The sequence below is a fragment of the Tenebrio molitor genome, chromosome 5 (genome assembly GCF_963966145.1).
Source record: "Tenebrio molitor chromosome 5, icTenMoli1.1, whole genome shotgun sequence".
Classification (NCBI taxonomy): domain Eukaryota; kingdom Metazoa; phylum Arthropoda; class Insecta; order Coleoptera; family Tenebrionidae; genus Tenebrio; species Tenebrio molitor.
In genome coordinates, this window is record NC_091050.1 from 19,796,723 (window position 1) to 19,818,651 (window position 21,929).

At 33.6% G+C, this 21,929-nt stretch overlaps 1 protein-coding gene across 6 annotated transcripts in view; it reads left to right on the forward strand.

Annotated features, from left to right (window-relative positions):
• LOC138131878 (zinc finger protein 43-like) overlaps positions 1-21,929 on the forward strand; it is a 107,715-nt gene that overhangs the window by 66,944 nt on the left and 18,842 nt on the right. For 2 of the 6 annotated variants that reach the window (XM_069049140.1, XM_069049139.1), the window contains exon 2: positions 6,044-10,312. The exons of 2 other annotated variants lie outside the window; for them this stretch is intronic. In XM_069049140.1, the coding sequence (XP_068905241.1) occupies positions 6,058-7,395 (1,338 nt within the window). In that variant the 5' untranslated portion in view covers positions 6,044-6,057 and the 3' untranslated portion in view covers positions 7,396-10,312. Of the gene's footprint in view, positions 1-6,043; positions 10,313-15,217; positions 21,048-21,929 lie in introns of those variants that run through there. 2 more of the 6 variants (XM_069049136.1, XM_069049138.1) reach the window with 2 other exon arrangements.

The window sequence follows — 21,929 nt, forward strand, 5'->3', positions numbered from 1 at the left end:
ATAAAGCATCATTATGGACGAGTTGCATACAATATTTTAGATTCGACCGCATTATTTGTTCAAATTACAAAAAAATAACAGTGACATGAGGTAAATGTAGAATGGCAGCAGGTTTGCGACTTTATTTATTATAGTAGTACATATTTATTATTTATTAAAAGTTACCTATTTTTAAAATTTGCACAAAAGAAACCACATTTTTCCATTTTACAATTTTATTTATACTCATGAACCAACAATAAGCCGTGTCGCTACGTATTTTTGCATAGCGACATCTAACAGCACAAATTCTAAACGCGATCAACCAAAAATTTAAATCTAGTTGGCGATTAACTAGAAATTTACCTTACCGTCTTGTTTATCGAACTAGTCCGATAAAGTGGTAGTTTATGGCCTCAAAATAACGTCATAAACCATCTATATTTGTCACAGTCGAACATAAAAATATTAAAGTAATGAACAGTTTTTATTATAAATTCTTAAAAAAAAAACAATACCAAAAAAAGATAAAACTACAATAAACGTTCAAATAACCCCCAGTTTTGAAATAAACAATACCGCAATCTGTTGTAAAAAGCATTTCCTACACTGGCCAACTGCCTCTCAGTAATTAACACGCAGTCGGCAGTTATTGCTTCTCTGAAAGAATTAATATCTGGGTGGCGTCTTTTGCAAATTTTGTTTTTAAAGTGACCCAACAAGAAAAAGTCGCAAGGTGCTAAATCGGGAGATCTTGCTGGTCAATTTATAGCACCACCTCTACCAATCCAACAATTTGGAAACGAATCATCTAAAAAAATCCTAACATGTAAGCCGAAATGCGCGTGACAGCCATCTTGGAACCAGATTTCCTGATTTTCTCTCGCAACTTCTCCCATGCAGGTCCTACTTTAGTTACTAATAAATCTTAACAAGTTGCTGAATTTAAATTGCCCTCTGTTTGAAATGAACCAATAATCCTGTTATGTATTAAAAATCCCAGTGCGGATATGAATTTTTTGAGGATATTGAGTTCTAGTAGGAATATTAACTCGAGGATTTTCCTGAGCCCAATATCGCGTGTTTTGAACATTCGGTTCGTTATTTAGTGTAAAAGTGCGTTCGTCTGTGAAGCAAATTGCCAACAGAAAGCTCTTGCATTTCATAACACAATGCACTCCTACTTTCTTCGCCAACAGCAAAAATCTTTTGATGACACTGTGCCTTGTACGGATGATATTTGTACTTCCTGAAGATATTCCATATCCACGATTTACATAAACCTACTTCAAAAGAAATTTGCCTTAAACTGTATGTTGGATCCAAATTTACCATCGCCAAAACACGTTCTTCTGTGCGGTATTTGTCGATTTCCTGCCACATAATTATGTATTTTTTTTGCGCGATTGTACTCTGCTTGTTTACCAAGTCTGTTTCCAAGACGGTAAGTTGTGTTTATTCGTTGCTAACGATAAACTCGACGGTAAGTACTCGTAATTTTGGTGTTCTAGAACAGTAAGTAAATTTATTCAAAATTAACCAATTATTACAACAATTTTTATGTATTAGGCATTCACGATCTTTTTGGGACCGAGTTGGCTATGATTTTTTCTTTTCATGTTGGACTAACCGATTCAGTGATGCAACGGATGTAACTTTTTTTTTCTGTCACTGTCGTTCGACATTTTATTACTACCGCATTGCCAGATTTATTATTTTAATATTCGTAGGAAAGTAAATGATATATTAAGTGTGTAAAAATAATTTTAATTTCCGTCAAAGAAAAAGTCAAAATTGCCAAAATAATTTTTTCTACTGGTGTTTGGAAAACTTTAACATTGTAATACTAATTTGAGTTAGGAAAAGTGAAAATTTCCTACTAAGGGCGGAAATAATATTTCATAAAAGCAATACCCTTCTCAAGATAACAATTTTAATTATACGGTTGCCCGATATCGTTTTCTGACGCCTCGCGGAGGCAGCGCGCAGCTTTCAGTTAGTGTTTTCAAAATTCCGCCTGTCTTGATGTGTAATATCACTCATTAGAACACAGGAGTTTTTGAAATTTTCGCATTCAATTGTACAATAAATCATGCAAATAATAACTTGCGGCTTTCAGTCGATTGATTCGAGCTGTTCACGGAAAAAAACTTGTCTAAAGGTAAAATTTTCGATTCGGAATTTAGAGAAATATTGGCGCCTCAAAACACCAATCTCTATAAATTGTTGCTATATTTTAAATACAAATGAGTAAGTTCAACGATAAAATTTCGATTGGGAACGTTTTTAGTGTAATTTTTGAGATTTGGTGATTAAAAACTTTGGGCCGCATGATTTCCCTTTCATTAAAGTTAAAGAACGTCGTTAAATTGTTTTTCTCCCTACCGGTTAGAAATGTAGGCTGTGGATACCTCATTTGAGGTGAGAAAATTCAACTTTCTCGCTAAGGTAAGAAAGTTAATCATGAAATGTTTATGGTAAAACTATACCAAAATACAAATGTCAAAAGTGAAATAAGTTATTGATAAATGAAAGCCAATTCAATGAAGTAAGTTGGTAGGTCAATCATATAATCTGGAAAATAAACAGATAAGCTAGGTAGGTAGATTACTTTACCCTGTTTATATCAAATTTTCGAACAAACCTCAAATCTTCAAATGCGATGACAAGTTAATTAAACAATTAACACAGCCTACTATTCAATTCTCAAAATTTTCGTTTTAATCACGAATATAACCATCTTTTTTGACTTTTTTCAACAAAGTTGTGCCGGTAGGGAAAAAAATTGTATTCAAACCTTGTTAAGAAAGTGTCCTTGCAGACCTTAGGCACTTACAAACCTCGTCTACGACTCGGTTTATAATCTTTGCCTGCGGTCTGCAAGAAACCACTTTCTTACCTTGGTTTGAAATATACTATTGTCTCTGTCTAACATAGTGCTTGGCATATACTCTCACTTTGTCTAATCAATTATTTAGCTAATGAAAGGCTTAACGAATGGGAAATCATACGTACGGCCCATAGGTATTTAAAGAGGAACTAGCGCGATTTTAACAGTATTTATTTGGAACATTCTCATTGCCAAAGAGCAATTTCATGCACAAAATTGTGATTTTTTGTCTATTCTCCTAATTCATATTAAGATACAACGAAATAAAAATGTTTTGAGGACAATAATTCCTAACATTCAATGGTTTTACTTCAAGTACTTTATCCAGTATATTTAACGCACTACATTAATCATGTAAATTATTAATGCAATTGAAATTAACTGTGTTATGCGTCAACTATTTATTTATTGTGTAAAAAGTAACAATTAATTGTTGTTTTTTAATTCTCACGAATAAGAGGTTCTTTGTTGTTAGCAAGTACGCATGCGAAATACATGATTAAAATTTCAATTACCGATTCTTTTTTTCGGTATTTTCCAAACTCCAGTAGAAAAAATCTTGTGTGCAATACGTAGGAAGTCCAATTTTTCCGTACACGGAATGTTTTTGATGTCGATTTTTGTCTCGATCAAAAATCCCATGCCTAATACGGAAAAAAATTGAATTTCCTAACTTATTGCACAAATAGCTATTGTGACGACAAAAAATTTACATCAAACGATACTACTTCCAATTTAAAAAGGACAGACCGGATTTAAGAGATTCAGAAAATATAACTTTTTAAGCTGAAAACAACCTAACCTAACACAAAAAGTGTCAATTTCCTTTGGGGAATTTAGTTATACGAAGTACTGCCAACAAAAACACCAGATGGTCATAGCCAACTCGGTTCCAAAAAGATCGTGAATGCCATAAGACAGAAGTTGAAGACAAGATGTTGGCACTTTCTGGGAACTTACATTAGCCGACTTGCCGCGACATTAGCATTGTTAAAATGTTCATACCCCGAATTTTCCTTGTCTTCTTGATTTCACATTGAGTACGTTGGTTTCGAAAATTCTTTATTTGCAACGCCATGAAGAATTTTTCTTGCAATTTGAATCTTGAATATTGAAACAACAAAAAAAAACAAAAACAAAAAAAGCGATACGTTTATTTATTATAGGTTACTTTGTGGTTATTTTATGCTCCTGTCAATTTGACAATTTTTAATGTCTTCCACTTATTACATTGATTACAAACATAACCTTTCGAAGCAATTGTCAACAAATTTGAAACTTAATGAAAGCGTTTACTTCAGGAAATGTTTTTTCATGGTAACCGCAGTTTTCGACAACATATGTTTTCCGTTCCATCAGTCCATCTTGCCCAACGTCAGATGCCAACATAATGTTGCTTGTTGCTTTAAAAGTGGAAATACTTAACAACATCTTTTCAAAGTCGTCTGCGCAGTTCATGGTCTCAGAATGAATGTAATTTGTTAATACGGTATGATTAAGAATGACTGAATGTGTTGGTAACAATGAAATTTGGCAAATTTGAAATTTACCATCAAAGGTTCATTTTTGTAATAATATAAACATAACTGCCATAACCAAAAATGTTTTTGATGTCGTCTCAAGTAAAAAATCCGGTCAGTGCCAATTACGAGACAAAAAACACCAGTATTTTTCTGTTGTTTCATTACCAAAAGACTCAGTCATTGTTGATCACGTTGTAGCTATCGCGCGTTCAAATAAAATCCTGGGCTGGGAAGGCGTTGGAAACTGTCGATTGTTGTCATAGAGGGATAATTGTTGTGCTTTTTAAAGGGTAGGTTAATTGGGGCATATTAAAATTTAGAGCCAAAAATATTTCTTTTTTTTTTCTTTCTTTGCAATGTTTTCCATTAAAAATAGAATAACTTAACGATTCTTATTCTCGAAGAAAATATCTAAGGGCACCGATTAAACATAAACAAATGTCATTCGTGTCAAACGGAAATTCAATCTTATAATTCAAAATTATAATTAATTGTATCAGTCTGCAAATAATACAGCTTTAGATTCCACAATTAAACATATCAATCGGAGAAGACATGGAATACGACCGACACAGATTCGATTACAATTTTCTTGATTACCCGATATATCCAATGACAGATTGTTGACAGAGTTATAGAGGTTAACAAACTTGTGGACGGGTCGGTTCAATATTGAGTAGACTCTGCAAACGAACATCGCCAATGTTGAAGTGTTTTACCCCAAAGTCCCCAGTACTTATTATGATGTTGTCTCGGGAACTTTTTTGTTTTCATGTTATTTGAAAAGGTTGAATCTATCGTTGGAAATAGTACAGTAGATTGAACAAATCAAGATTTACAAGTAGATAACACAAGACTTGTATTCAGGATTATTCACGTAAGATGACGAGCCTGACCAGGTAAAAATGCAACCCAAGATGCAATTCATAATAAAGCTCTCTCGATTCCTATTACATTATCATAATGCATATAAAACATAGATAGCTTTTAACGTCATCCTAAAGAATGTCAAGTTCTGACACTTTAAATACCTCTCTCAACAAGTATGATTTAATAACAATAATAAGCAATTAAAATCACAAAAGTAATGAGTAAGTAGGATCATGTCGGTTCTGTCATTGTTCGAAAACATTTTCAAATACTAAATATGAACGAAAAATGCAATGACAGATCTACCGGGATAGCACCTTTTTTATGAGTCACAGAGCAAGTTTTGCTAAACACCCTAAGACAATTTGTGAGGCATGCATAAAAATTGTCCAAGCATAAACGCTGACTGTATTCTCAAATTCCATTAATTTGCACACCAGTTCGAAAATAGGCTTCAATCATAAATTTTGTGTTTGTACTGAAAACTATAATTCAAAAACTGTTTGACAGATTTTGACATTCAAAAAATGCACGATCTAGCTTCGACAATTATTTGAAAATTCATGACCAAGGTAATTTTTGATATCTCGGTACCGTTCAAACTAATACCTACTTGGGTTTCTGATTTAATTTTCAAATGCCAAAACACAACGTGTGCTTTGTAAAATGTATTTTGGGTTGCATTTTTACCAGGTCAGGCTCGTCATCTTATGTGAATAATCCTGTATTTTGCAATTATTTTAAGTAGTTTTTTGTATTGACATGAAATGAAATTTTTCAGATTATAAGATCAAAATGCCAAATTTGGAATATAGCGAGATTATCCCCAAATGTGGCTACGGAAATATTCACAATTGCAAGAGATGTCCTTTCATGACCAAATCATTTTTCGATATGGTGAACCATGCGCAACGCCACCGGTTGCCACTCGAAACGAATTGCGACGATTTGGAAAAATACTTCTGCAAGGACTGTAATTTTGAAACCGATCTTGTGGTAATTTTAAAGCAACATTTCAGGGAATATCACAGAAAAGAAACTGATCGTGTGCAAGATCAACCAAAAAATGACATGGTAGTGAAAAGCTACATTTGTCAAAAGTGCTCGTTTGAAACATATTCTGTTTTACTGTGGATCAAACACCTGGAAAGTTCATGTTTTTATACGGAAAATCCAATCCACTGGTATAATTGTGATAAATGCGAATTTAAAACGAAACGAAACGGCTACTTAAAACAACATAAGAAAATTCATCTCTCAGCAGATGCTATCCACTGGTATAGCTGTGATAAATGCAATTATAAGGCGAAACGAAAGGACTGCCTAAGGCGACATCAGAAGAATCATCTATCAGCAGTTGCTGTTAATTGGTATCGCTGTGATAAGTGCGAATTTAAGACAAAACGGAAAGACACCTTAAATGTACATAAGAAAAACCATCTCTCAGCAGATGCTGTTCAGTGGTATAATTGTGATAATTGCAAATTTAAAACGAAATGGAACGTTGCCCTAAATCGACATAAGAAAATTCATCTTTCAGCAGATGCTGTCCAGTGGTATAGCTGTGATAAATGCGAATACAAAGCGAAATATAACAGCGGCCTTAAACAACATAAGAAACTTCATCTCTCAGCAGATGCTGTCCAGTGGTATAGCTGTGATAAATGTGAATTTAAAGCGAAACTAAAGGACTACCTAAGGCGACATAAGAAAAAGCATCTGCCAGCAAATGACCGTAAGTGGTATAGGTGTGATAAGTGCAAATTTAAGACGATACGGAACGACAAGCTGAAACTACATAAGAAAATTCATCTCTCAGCAGATGCTATCCAGTGGTATAGCTGTGATAAATGTGAATTTAAGGCGAAACTAAAGGACTACCTACGGCGACATAAGAAAAAGCATCTGCCAAATGACCTTAAGTGGTGCAGCTGTGATAAATGCGAATACAAAACGAAGTATGGCAACCGTCTTAAACGACATAAGGCAACTCATCTCACAGCAGGCGCCATCCAGTGGTATAATTGCGAAAAATGCGAATTTAAAACGAAACGAAACTACTCCTTAAAACGACATAATAAGAAAATTCATCTCTCAGCAGGCGAAACGAAAGGACTACGTAAGGCAACATAAGAAAAGTCATTTGTCAGCATATCTTGTACTCGTACAAAATCGCTAAACATCCAACGTTCAACAAACGTCAATACAATACCCAAACAATACAGACTCGTGTTCGGTGGTTTCAGTGGGAGAAATGTAATTTTCAAACAAAATTTGGACGCAGCTTAAAAAAGCACAAGAGAAGATTGTCACACGTTCAATGTAAATCAGAAATTTCACCGTTTACTGTTTCAGTTATTGTGAATATAAATTGATGAGAAAATGGGATTTATAACATCACGTGTTATTTAAACATACCATTACTTGTAACCATAAATGTCATCATAAATCTAAAATCAAATACTAATTTAAAATAACCAAACGAACTGTCTCGGGATGATGGAAAACGCCCAGATGGGATGACTTTAGTACCGTGGATTAAAGGTCAGCCTTTAGTTAGGGACGTTAATATTGTAGATACACTTGCAGACAGTTACGTTTTGAAAACTTCTGAAGTTTCCGGTTTTGCCGCTGAAATAGCTTGCAAACGCAAACATAGCAAATATAGTTCAATTATTTCGTCAAATTACATATTTAAAGGTTTAGCCTTTGAAACCTTAGGCCCTTGGTGCAAAGAAGCCATCGATTTCATTAATGTCATCGGAGAGCGACTTATTGCGGAATCAGGCGATTCAAAATCAAAGAAATTCCTTTTCGAGAGGATTTCCCTTGCTATTCAACGTGGAAACGCTGCAAGCATTCGGGGCACTTTTCCAGATTCCGCATTATTATCGGAAATTTTTGTATTGTAAACCAAAAATGTTATGTACCTACTTAAGTTGTTGTTGTTAAGTTCAGATGTCACAATTGTTTATTATTATTATTACGGAGAATCGCAGCTGAGATCGAAATTTGTTTAGCTCCCAGATTGTAAAAGAAAAAAATTTTTTTTCGCAGTTATGTGCATCAAATTTGTTGTTGAAATGTTCGGGTTAGATGCGTTTACAATTTCGTCACTTAGGGCATTCCAGTCGCTAAAAACCCGATTTGGAAGGAAGTGGCTTCTGACACTTGACTTAAATTTTTGTATTTTCTGAAGTCGGTGGCCGCGCAGATTGTGTTGAATTCAAATAAATTTAATAATTCGTCAGATTGATTGTTGGTCAATATTTTATGTTAATGTTTATTGGTAATATCATCGAAATTCAAGTACCTACAAATAAAATTATAAATGTACATACAGTGCATTTTTTGTAACTGTTGCCATAGGGAATTGCATGATTAAACTTGTACCCCCTGTTATTTTTTATTCTCATGAAAATATTTAAAACATTTTTGGAACAAAGTTGGTAGATTTTTTAAACTATCGGATAGATTACAATTCAATATCCTGCTGTCGAAAAAGTTGTGAAGTAGTTATTTGTACAACTAGTTATGAAAGTCATACTTTTTTTCATGAATTTGCAGTTAAGTAAATACAGTCGATTGCAAAAAAAATCGAGTAGGTACATCAAATTTTCTATAGTTTAATTCATCTTTCTTGTTGTCAATTTTGATGTTACCGAGACAAGCAAAATGTCAAAACTTTTCATTCCTTGTGTCACACATAACCTAATTAAAAAAGCGTGCCGTTAAAAGTCAGAAAAGCCTGATTGTGACATGTGTTAAAAATAGGAAAATTCAGTGCCCTTGATTTTCATGATGTACTCGATTTTTTGCAACCGACTGTAAGTGAAAAAAAGAGACTTTCTTAACGTGTTGTACACACTATTTTTTGCATATCGACGAAAGTTGAGACTTGGTCTGAAAGGATTTATGAAAAATTACAAAAAAAAATAGTTACGCTTTGACAATCATCTCCAAGGAGATGGAATAAAATGAAGCAAAAAAGTACTACTTTCACTACGAATTTTTATGTAAAAAAGTGCTATTTTCACTACGATTTTGTGTGTAAAAAAGTGCTACTTTCATTACGATATGCAAAAAATAGTAGTTTATTTAACGAGTTCGTGTGTAAATTGGGCTTTTTTGGCATGAGTAGGCCGAGCGTTTTAAAGGCCCACGAGTTGAATACAACGTTTTATTTTGACAAGTTGTGACATGTATCGAAATCCGTTCACACAGGAGAAAATTCTCAAATTCTGACAGTGTCGAACAAAAAAATATATTTTAGTAAAAGTGTTTTCTTGCCACTATCATTTTTAGCAGGCTGAAATGTTATTTGACTTTTGTCACTTTCACTTAAAAAATAAATAGCGAGACCTGCTCGAGGCTATGATTAAAATAAATAATAGACTAAAATATAAAACCAAATTTTTTTTCCCGTTTCGCCTACTACGTTTTTTGTCAAATTATTTACGTTCATTAATTTCAACTTTGAAGAGTAAAATGAGTCAAATAAAACTGCTTGGCGTTGTTCAAACAGTATGCATTACGTAGTCTTATTAATGATTTATTACTAAAATAAAAATTAGCACCAAATCTGCAACAGGCGGTATAAGTTTTACCATGCAATTTGCTATGGCAACAACAAAAACACTGTATACAGTCGCGAGCAATAAATTTTAGTCGTCAAGGTCATTCTTTGACACAATAGAAAGTGCTCTAATGTGAAACGGACATACACTTAATAAATTCTATTTGTCTTGTCTTGTCAAGATCTTGTCAACTTTTTGAGTTGCCACCCTAACTTCTGACACATTCGTCTCTATCAGCTAAATAATTTTTACTCTTTTAAAATAGAATATTGGGTCCATAACTTTGAATGTTTAAAATAAAACTTGATTGACGTTTTATTGACATTGGTTCTAATTAAGCAAGCAAAATTTTTAATTTGTGACAGTAGCGGGAAATTTCAAAATGACCTTGACGACCAAGATTTAATGCTCAGGGCTGTACATACAGATGTAGAAGTTATGTAATTACGTCAATTAAAAGTATAAAAACAGTACTTCAAAGTGTGTTTTAGTTATTTTATTTTTTAGTAATACGATATTGTTTCTTTTCGACATAGATACACATGAAAAACACCTCATAACTCCCTTGGGATTTGTCAAATTTTTTCGCCCTCCACATTGTTGACAACATGACAACAAACTAATGAGAACGAAACTATAGCAACCACATATTCACGCAATCTTCCCTGCTAAATATTTTTAATGAAATTTTAATTTTTAAGTACAGAGACTAAAAAATAAAATATTGTATGCACCACGGGAGATATTCATGTTTTTCCCCTCGGTTGACTTATAATTCCTCGGGCCAAAATATCTATTTCCTGAAATTTTCTACAGGCCGGGCATCGTTACGCGCACGCGAGAAATCGCGACTTCGAAGTTGAGGCGTTCCTTTTAATATGTGATAGTTGCGTTGTTCTAAAGAGTTTTATTAAAAATCACCTTAGTAAAATGTGTACGGCAATGAAGGAACGATAAGTTAATTTTCTGTTGTTGTTGTTAAGTTGATTTTCGGGAAGACCATCCTGGGTCACGTCAGTTATTAATCTATAGTTGAATTTTTTTAATAAACAATTGTCAAAACGTTGTCTTGTTGGTATGAGCCAAACTGTGATTTTCATGATAATACGGTTGGTCACATTGAGTGTCAACATTTTTTTATGTAACTGAGCCTGCGCCCCAACGAGCGAGAGTTTATTTCAAATTCGAAAAGGTTTCTCTTGATTTCTCATTAAATTTGTTTTGAAAATGAATTCACGGAAGAAAGGTACGGGAAGTGAAGTGAACATAACCTTAACCATGATTTGGTGTCAAATTGTTATACAGCTGGTCCATATGTCCAAATTTTAGGGTGGTACAGTATGGTTTTTTACTTCATTTTGACACTGACAATTGTTTATTAAAAAAATTTCACTATAGTACAGCGGAGAAATAGACAGGACCGGACTCAAAATTTTAGAAAACAATAAAAAGATACAAACAATTATTTACGTTAATACAAACATTTTACTAAGAAGATTTAGGCTAAAATTCTTAAGGATAATGTATAGTATAGTGTTCCCATTTCTAATTTGGTTTTACTACCAACCCTGTTGTCAGGGAGTTCAATACCCCGACAATAGGCAACTGCCGCCATAAATCCTAGGACTGTAAAAGAAGGTCTGTTATCTGTTGTCTGACCAGGCTATAATATCTTCACGTCTATTGCCAAAACCACAACCCCAGCCCCTAATAGTTACAATTGGACTGCCATAAAACCAAATTATAAATATGTAGGAAAACTTTACTGTCGCGACCAAAATACATTGGTCGTCACTTTTTGACACTTCAAACTATTCTTGTCAAAAATATGGCACCTTCAGTTTTTGATAAATATAGAATTGTCTTACTTGCTTCTGAAGGGTTGTCTATGGGGCAAATTGCCGAAGTAATGGGTATAGCAAAAAGTATGTAGTTAACAAGGGACGAAGAACGGGTTTACTTAGTAGAACTTCACTGACAGATTAAAATGATTTGGACAACAGTAAAAAATAAGGTTAACCATCCTAAAGCTTGCTTTACAATTGAATATCATTAATGTCGCATTGACGACTAATGTATTTTGGCCGCGAAAGTCAGTTAATTTCAAAATTATAGAGTATTGTATTCTCAATTTGGTTGTAGGTCGTAAAATTTTATTGCATATTATGAGCGATTAACGGGCACAATGGTTGGGTTTGAAAAGGTTGGGAAGCGGCGCGTGCCGTTTGCCGTACAATGCAAATATTCAAAATGTACGATACAACCCTGCTTAAAATATTACCTGCTAGTGGTAAACTAGGATTTATAAGCCCCGCAAGATCTTTAACTTAAAGTACCATAAAATTTTACGACCTACAACCAAATTGAAAATACATTACACCTAATTTTCTACAGTGTGAAATGCATTTACATTTTTTTGTCAATGATCAATGTCAATTTTGACAAACAAAATGCCTAATCCAACCGAAAACGCAAAAGTGCTCATTCTTTCCAAATTAGAAGAAGGGTGGTCGATCCGGAGGGTAGCCCAGGACTATAACATCGCGAAGAGCCAAAAAGATGCACTTTTTGGGCCTTGTACACAAATAACTATTATTTCAGAACATAAAAGATTCAGCGTTGAATTTTACTTTTAAAAATTCTACAGTATGGAATAAAATGACTTATCTAGTTACCTTTGCATTACCCTTGTAAAAATAGGAAATGGCGCTCTACAAAAAAAAGGGAGCCTAATCTCAAAATATATATCCAAATTCCAAAGGTGATTTATTGCGAAGGGATGATATGAATACAAAGTTGAGATTGAAATTAAAAAGGAGCTAACAAAAGCAAGTCACAACTAGTGTGTAAATTGCAACAATTGTCAATTCGATTGATGACATTTATTGACAGAACTAATAGTTCGGCATTTCGAAAAAAAAGTAGAGCGGTACAGGAAAATTTACATGTGCAAAAATTCCAAAGGTAACTAGATGTAAATCATTTTATCCCACACTGTACTTACACACAACATGATAAGTTCGGATTCTAGCAAGGCGGTCTCTATTTTAACAGGCCAGGACACTGGCTGTGTTGCCAAATTTCTTAGTGGGCCATTCACTGTCTAGCATCATAGTGTAATATCAAAATTGTCATTATACACTTAGTGTAATTTTGTTTTCAATTTTTATGTCCGGTCGGGCGATTTTTACCTACTTATGGACTAGTTTTTAGTTCGTAAATCAGTATATTATAGCTCTAGGGCTGTAATAGTAGTTTATTTGACGAGTTCTTGTGTGGGCCAAAAAAGCCCAATTTACACAAGAACCAGTTGAATACAACGTTTTTTTTTTTTTTTGTTCGACGAGCCCCTTAAAGGCTCCAAATCGCTTAAAATCTTTAAAATTAGCTTGACGTTTCGTTTTGACAAGTGGTGACATTTATCAAAATCCGTCACACAGAAGAAAATTCTGAAATTCTGACAGTGTCGAACAAAAAAAGTTTTTACCGCCTGCTAGAAGCTGTCCGCTGAGAAGCTGCTGAATATTTTTTTTATCTAAGTAATTATAATAAAATTAAAAAATTAAGTAATTATAATACATATCCAACGTTTTCAGTATTGAAAAGTTGTCAATAAGAAAACAGTAAAGAAAGGGAAAAAATAAAAAAAATCAACTTTTTGGGCAGTTTGTAAATGTGCTACGTAATTTAGAAAGGTAAAAATTTGATAGTGAAACTGACTTCTTAATAAAGTTATACTTTTAGTTTCAAGACAAAAATAAACCAAACAATAGTGTGTGCCCCCGGTAACAAAAAGAGTACAAATACTATGGAGAAAATTGTGAAGACGATGCAACTAATCATTTGGACAATTTGAGGCATTTTTTATCTGTCGGTAAATTAAGAGTGGAATCTAAAGTACAAGAAAATGAAAACGAATTATCTTGCAATGTTTCTGTGGTGGAAAACAATATCACTTTTAACGATAAATTTGACTTGCAGCCGGTGTCATATGTAGGGGGTTTCTTAATTTCTAAATTTAAAAATGATTGTGGTGAATGTCAAAAATGCTTATTTGCCCAAAATACGGATATTCAACATATTTTTACTCTTTATAAGGAGCATGACAAGTCAAAATTGAAACTAAAATATAAACAGAAGAGTTGTGATTGTCTTGGATCGGTACATTGTCATTACCGTTCTTAATACTTAATATACTATTTCACTTCTGTCGTGCGGTCTTAAGCACACTGTTTTTTTTTATTATACAATTAATAAAACGTATATTTTACATTTGAAATAAAAAAAAGAGGAAAAATTTAACAACTCCATCAAGCATGCATATAAAATTAGTTCGGCCAAATGCTCGAGCCGCGCTGGAATCGCGTTTCCAAAAATTGGGTAGCAATGCGACGTCTTATAGTCCTCCAAAGTAGCTAAGAGCTCATAAAATTTTAGGGGTGTACTGAGCTATTATAATAGTTATTTAAGATATAAGTGTAAAACGTTATCCTTTATTGCACGAACGGGTTTAAAATACGACCGAGGTACGAGGGAGTATTTTAAAAGATGTGAGTGCAACAAAGGAACTTTTTACACGTAGGTATGTCTTACAACATTTTATCTACGATCGTGAGATCATCACACCGGTTTCAACATAAATTTGTATAAAATAATTCATTGGTTCAATATTTCATGAATAACCAAAGTCGTTTGAGAACCACGTCGTTTAGCAACCTGAACAATGTTTCCAACAAATTCGATTGTTGTATTCTGACAGTTCTGTGCCATAAAAGCGAAAAATGGTGCTCTAAAACTTTTAGAGAACGATTCCGTTGGTTTCTCTAAACGTCAACTTTGACAACGATTTTTAGTGCTAAAAGTGCCTACTTTTTACGTGATCGTAGATAAAAATATTAACTTATTTTAAACCGACTATTGTGGCTCAACCCTCAAACTACAAGAATAATTTTATTTTTCTGAAAAGAACAACGGTTCCTCTCTCTCTAACGCAAAGGGTCTGCAGCTGTTCACTTGGGCGGTTTGTTAATCCCGTAACAAACCATTTGAGATAAGTTGATATTTTTATAATGGTTCGTTATACCCCTAAAATTTTATGAGCTCTAAGCAATTTTGGAGGACTATACTATAGTTTAATTGTCTGTGCTTCATACCGCTTTTTCGTTTATGAACGCACCCCTGTGTTTATTGAAGCGTGGAGTTCAAATAACGACATAAGATTTCGGATTCATGGATGACTCGATTAGAAATTAATTTGATCATCCGATAGTGCTATAGATTAAGCAAATCAAAATGTACAAGTAGATAAGACAAGAACTTGTGTATTTTGCAAGTATTTTAAGTAGTTTCTTGCATTGAAATGAAATTAAATTTTTCAGAGAAAAATGTCAAATTTGGAATATAGCGAGAGTATCCCGAAATGTGGCCACGGAAAGATTCACAATTCCAAGAGATGTCCTTACCTGACCAAATCACTTTTCGACGTGGTGAATCACGCGAAACGTCTCCGGTTGCCACTCGAATCATCCAGATGCGAAACAAACGATTTGGAAAAGTACTACTGCAAGGACTGCAATTTTGAAACCGATCTTGTTGTAATCTTAAAGCAACATCTCAAAGAATATCATAGAAAGGATAGTAATTGTGTGCAAGATCAACCAAAAAGTGACACTGTAGTGAAAAGCTACATTTGTCAAAAGTGCCCGTTTGAAACATATTCTGTTTTACTGTGGATCAAACACTTGGAAAGTTCATGTTTTGATACAGAAGATGCCGTACACTGGTATAATTGTGATAAATGCGAATTTAAAACGAAACGAAACCGCTACCTAACAGAGCATAAGAAAAATCATCTGTCAGCAGATGCTGTTAAATGGTATAGTTGTGGTAAGTGCGAATTTAAGACAAAACGAAATTACGACTTAAAACAACATAAGATAATTCATCTCTCAGCAGATGCTGTTCAGTGGTATAATTGTGATAATTGCAAATTTAAAACGAAATGGAAGGACGTCCTAAATCGACATAAGAAAATTCATCTTTCAGCAGATGCTGTCCAGTGGTATAGCTGTGATAAATGCGAATACAAAGCGAAATATAACAGCCACCTTAAACAACATAAGAAACTTCATCTCTCAGCAGATGCTGTCCAGTGGTATAGCTGTGATAAATGTGAATTTAAAGCGAAACTAAAGGACTACCTAAAAAAACATCAGAAAATTCATCTGTCAGCAGATATTGTTAAAAGGTTCAGCTGTGATAAGTGCGAATTTAAGACGAAACGGAGGGAAAACTTAAAACAACATGAGTTAATTCATCTCTCAGCAGATGCTATTCAGTGGTATATCTGTGATAAGTGCGAATATAAGACGAAGATAAAGAGCAACCTAAAACAACATCAGATAACTCATCTGTCAGCAGATATTGTTAAAAGGTTCAGGTGTGATAAGTGCGAATTTAAGACGATACGGAGCCACCACTTAAGACAACATAAGTTAGTTCATCTCTCAGCAGATGCTGTTCAGTGGTATAGCTGTAATAAGTGCGATTATAAGACGAAAACAAAGACCAACCTAAAACAACATCAGATAACTCATCTGTCAGCAGATACTGTTAGTTGTGATAAGTGCGAATTTAAAACGAAAACAAACAGCCATCTAAAACAACATAAGAAAATTCATCTCTCACCAGATGCGGTCAAGTGGTATAGCTGCGATAAGTGCGAATACAAAACGAAATATAGGGGAAACATAAAAGGACATAACATAGTTAACCATCTCTCAACAGATGCCATCCAGTGGTATACCTGTGATGAGTGCGAATTTAAGACGATACGGAGCTACAGCTTAAAACGCCATAAGACAGTTGTTCATCCCTCAGCTGATGCTGTTCAATGCTATAGCTGTGACAAGTGCGATTTTAAGACGAAACGGAACGCCCACTTAAAACGACATAAACGTCTGGTTTGTCAAAAACCAAGAGAACTACCTAAAACATCGTTGAACAAAGATTCAAATAAGAACTGTTCGTAGTATTTCCAACCAATATAGTGTCAGGTGGTTTCAGTGTGACGAATGTAATTTCAAAACAAAGGACAGAGACAATTTAAAATTGTACACAATATCCAACATAAATCTAATAAAGAAATAAAATTATTTTAGTGAATATGTATGTCGAGGAGAAAAGATTATCTAAAACAATAGGTACAGTCACGATCACGGAATTTCGTCAGATGTTGTCATTCAACTGACAATAGCGGTAAACCAGGTTTTATATATTTTTAACCCCACTTTAGAATTTTTGACATGGATGTCAATTTGTCAATCATTTTTATTGTACGTGACAGAATTTCTGTAACAAAAATTTGAAATGTCAGTCATAATGACAATGAAGCTTAGGCTACACATTTTTTTTCGAATTGACAGTAAAATAACGGACGAAATTCCGTGGTCGTAACTGTACTATTGGGGACAAATTACTTTGGTCGTCAAAGTCAGTTGACTGACATAAAGTTGTAAAGCAAGCATTAGGACGGTTAACCTTATTTTTTACTACTGTCAACCACTGTCACTGTCAAACTCATCATTGCAAAATGTTAAATACCGAAAAATGGACAACTGAAGGAGATATTCCTAGGAGGAAAAATTGAAAAGGTTTCCAAAAGGCAATTTGGCCCATGGACAATCCCCCAGAAACAAGGGAGATGATTCTAAATTTTTGAATGGTGGAAGGTGCCATATTTTTGACAAGAGAAAAGTCAATAATTTGAAAGTGTCATCACTATTGACTTGACGTTAATGCTTGGTTTACATTAATTTGTTTTGAAGTGACAGAAGAATGACGACTAAAGTATTTTGTCCCCAATAGTACGTGTTGTCCTATTTAATTTTTGTTAGCAGGCTTGGTGTAGAAAAACGAACTTCTGCGTTATTAATGGAATTGTACACTAACCCTGTTTCTTTCTTTTTTGTTTTGTATACTTATATTAATGTGTGGTGAATAAATTTCTGTTTTTATAATTATTATTATTTTAATATACAGTCAAATGCAAAACGTTTTGGTCGTCAATATCATTTTTTGACAAACTGAAATACTCAATTGTAAATCGATCTTAACTTTTACATTATTTATTTGACGTTAATTGTGACATTGGCACGGCGATGATGCTACTAATTGACGCTTAAATTATTTTTCACTTTTTGATGACAATAAGCCTTGATTACAGAGTGTAAATTACAAAATTCTGACAGAAACGAATAATTTTTTAGTGACATTGACGACCAAAACGTTTTGCATTCGTCTGTGCAGACTGATTCACATAACTTTCCGACCCTAACAGCCAGTAATACGTTTTCCATTCATAACTTGATTCAAAAAGACGGATAATTTTACATTTTTGTATGGTTGGGACACCCCTCACAAAAGTCTCAATTATAAAAATTTAAAAATGCCAGTGATCAACATTTTTTTTTATTTAATGAACTGACTCATATCAGTCCTTTCGTCATTGGAGCACATTTTAATTAACAAAAAAACATTTCAAAATTATACAGAAAAGAACTGTCAAGTGTCACTAATGCCAGGAGTGTCCAGATTTAATAGTAAATAAGTAAATAAAGATGTCAAGTTTTCACTGAATATCGTATTACTGGTTGCATTTAAATTTCGTTAGGGTCGGAAAGTTATGTGAATCAGTCTGTATTTGGCATTCACGATCATTTTGGGACCGAGTTGGCTATGATTTTTTCTTTTCATGTTGGACTAACTGATTCAGTGATGCAACGGATTCAACTTTTTTTTCTTGTCGGTGTCTGTTCGACATTTTCTTGCCACCGCATTGCCAGATTTATTATTTTCAATATCCGCAAGAAACTAAATGATTAATTAAGTGTGTAAAAATAATTTTAATTTCCGTCAAAGGAAAAGTCATAATTCCCAAAATAATTTTGTTACGAAAAAAATTTCTACTAAACGATCCTAACCTGCAATTTAAAAAGAACCAGGATTAAAAGAGATCCGGCAACAACCGGATAGTGTTTTTGTGAGTTTGAATCAAAAACAGTGAGATAAATTGGTGCTGAAGAAGTATTTAACAATTCTTGAGCAAAAAGAATCATCAAAAAGTACGAGTATTAACCACATTAGCAATTAAAAGTATAAAATCAGATAAACTTTATGTTGATTTTAGTGTTGAATGCGAATGTGGAACACCATGTGAAAAAATATACGTCAACATGAAAAACGTAGTACCTACAAAGAAAAAACTTACCACTTTGAATAATTAGCGAATATGTACACTTCTGTTCACGGAAAAAGCATACAAGTCTTGAGAGAGATTTTAGAAATTTTTTAGCAGTGTAAATTTACTTGAGTTTGTTTCCATGTTTACCCATATTAAGAGGTATCAGGTAAGAATTTACAAATGAATTTTGATTTTACGAGACTTAAAAGAACCCACAATAAACCTTGAAAATAAAGAATAATACTTGTAATGTTGATTACAGTAACATTAGAGGGGCTTTACTGACTGAAATCGAATTATTTCAATTATCTGCCACTGACAACGACAGTGACATCAGGTAAAAGGTAAATCTGATTTACACAAGCAGAATATTCGTGTATGCTTTTTCAGTGAACAGAAGTGTACTAAGTATTAAAATCGTTGAAATCTTAATAATGTTTTTTGTTCGACACTGTCAGAATTTGAGAATTTTCTCTTGTGTGAACGGATTTCGATAAATGTCACAACTTGTCAAAACGAAACGTCAATTTAATTTTAGAGATTTTAAGCGAATTTTGAGCCTTTAAGAGGCTAGTCGAACAAAAAAACGTTGTATTCAACTCGTTCGTGTGTAAATTTGTCCTTTTTTGGCACTCGTGGCCCTTTAAAACGCGTTTCACTCGCGTTTTAAACTGGCCCACTCATGCCAAAAAAGGACCAATTTACACGCAAACTCGTTAAATAAACTACTATTTTTTATACGTTTCCCTTTTATCCATCCTTTATTAATTACATTACTATATGAAATTTAAAAAAAATTACCAACCAAAAAACTAATTAACTAGATAATGCGCTTTGAGCGGCCTGGCGCGTAGACCCACTTGAAGGCGACTAAGCGGTGTTGCCAATTTTAACTTCACGGCTTGTAAGTAGAGATGGCTCGATGGCTGTGCTACTTTGAATTGATTGACGTTGTCATTACGTATTGTAGGTCGTAGGGAATGATTGTAAGTAAGCACGTAGTGAATATTTATTTAATGCAAAGTCCCAATCAAAATCTACCTTTATCAAAAGAAGAGGGCATTTGGAAAAGGAAAATAGGAGTATAAAATAAATTTTTAAACTGTCAGCTAGAATAGTGTCAAAAAAAATTACAATAAAGCTTGAACTAGGTACATCGAATTTTTCAAAACTGACAGAAATTTGATGTCCCACTTTTTTTGCCCGCAATAGTACCAACTGAAACCTATCATTCAAAAACTGTTTGACAGATTTTGACATTCAAAAAATGATTGACACAAATGCACGATCTACCTTCGACAATTATTTGAAAATTCATGATCAAGATAATTTTTGATATCTCGGTAAAATATACCATTTGAAAGTAAAAATCAATATGTACTGCCAACTTTTAAACAGTCCTTTTTGCTCACGTTGTATGTCGCGGCCATGCGCACCTGTGGGCTCACTCTGGGCGCACTCCATACCACAGACAATTAAACTATAGTAAGACACTTCAATCCCATATAATAATGTTGGAATAGCTTCGACAGTGCTGCTCCGCACGCATTTGGTCAAACCACTCTATCGTATTTATTACTAAAATTTCGATTATGACCGTTGTACTTAAAACAGTCAAAAATATTTGTCAAATACCTACGACACTTTTCTGAAAAAATAAAAATATATCAAAGATATGAGACTTTCTATGAATAAAAAGGTAGGAATTAGTTGCATTTATTAAATTATTATCTAAGTAATTATAATAAAATAAAAAAATTAAGTAATTATAATACATATCCAACGTTTTCAGTATTGAAAAGTTGTCAATAAGAAAACAGTAAAGAAAGGGAAAAAATAAAAAAATTTCAACTTTTTGGGCAGTTTGTAAATGTGCTACGTAATTTAGAAAGGTAAAAATTTGATAGTGAAACTGACTCCTTAATAAAGTTATACTTTTAGTTTCAAAACAAAAAGAAACCAAACAATAGTGTGTGCCCCCGGTAACAAAAAGAGTACAAATATTTGGATACTATGGAGAAAATTGTGAAGACGATGCAACTAATCATTTGGATAATTTGAGGCATTTTTATCTGTCGGTAAATTAAAAGTGGAATCTGAAGTACAAGAAAATGAAACGAATTATCTTGCAATGTTTCTGTGGTGGAAAACAATATCACTTTTAACGATAAATTTGACTTGCAGCCAGTGTCATATGTAGGGGGTTTCTTAATTTCTAAATTTAAAAATGATTGTGGTGAATGTCAAAAATGCTTATTTGCCCAAAATACGGATATTCAACATATTTTTACTCTTTACAAGGAGCATGACAAGTCAAAATTTAAACTAAAATATAAACAGAAGAGTTGTGATTGTCTTCGATCGGTACATTGTCATTACCGTTCTTAATACTTAATATACTATTTCACTTCTGTCGTGCGGTCTTAAGCACACACTCTTTTTTTTTTATTACATAATTAATAAAACGTATATTTTAAAGACATTTTACATTTGAAATTAAAAAAAAAGAGGAAAAATTTAACAACTCCATCAAACATGTCTATAAAATTAGTTCGGCCAAATGCTCGAGCCGCGCTGGAATCGCGTTTCCAAAAATTGGGTAGCAATGCGACGTCTTACTATAGTTTAATTGTCTGTGCTTCATACGCTTTTTCGTTTATGAACGCACCCCTATGTTTATTGAAGCGTGGAGTTCAAGTAACAACATACGATTTCGGATTCATGGATGACTCGATTACAAATTAATTTGATCATCCGATAGTGCAATAGATTAAGCAAATCAAAATTTACAAGTCGATAAGACAAGAACTTGTGTATTTTGCAAGTATTTTGACTACTCTCGTGTCAAA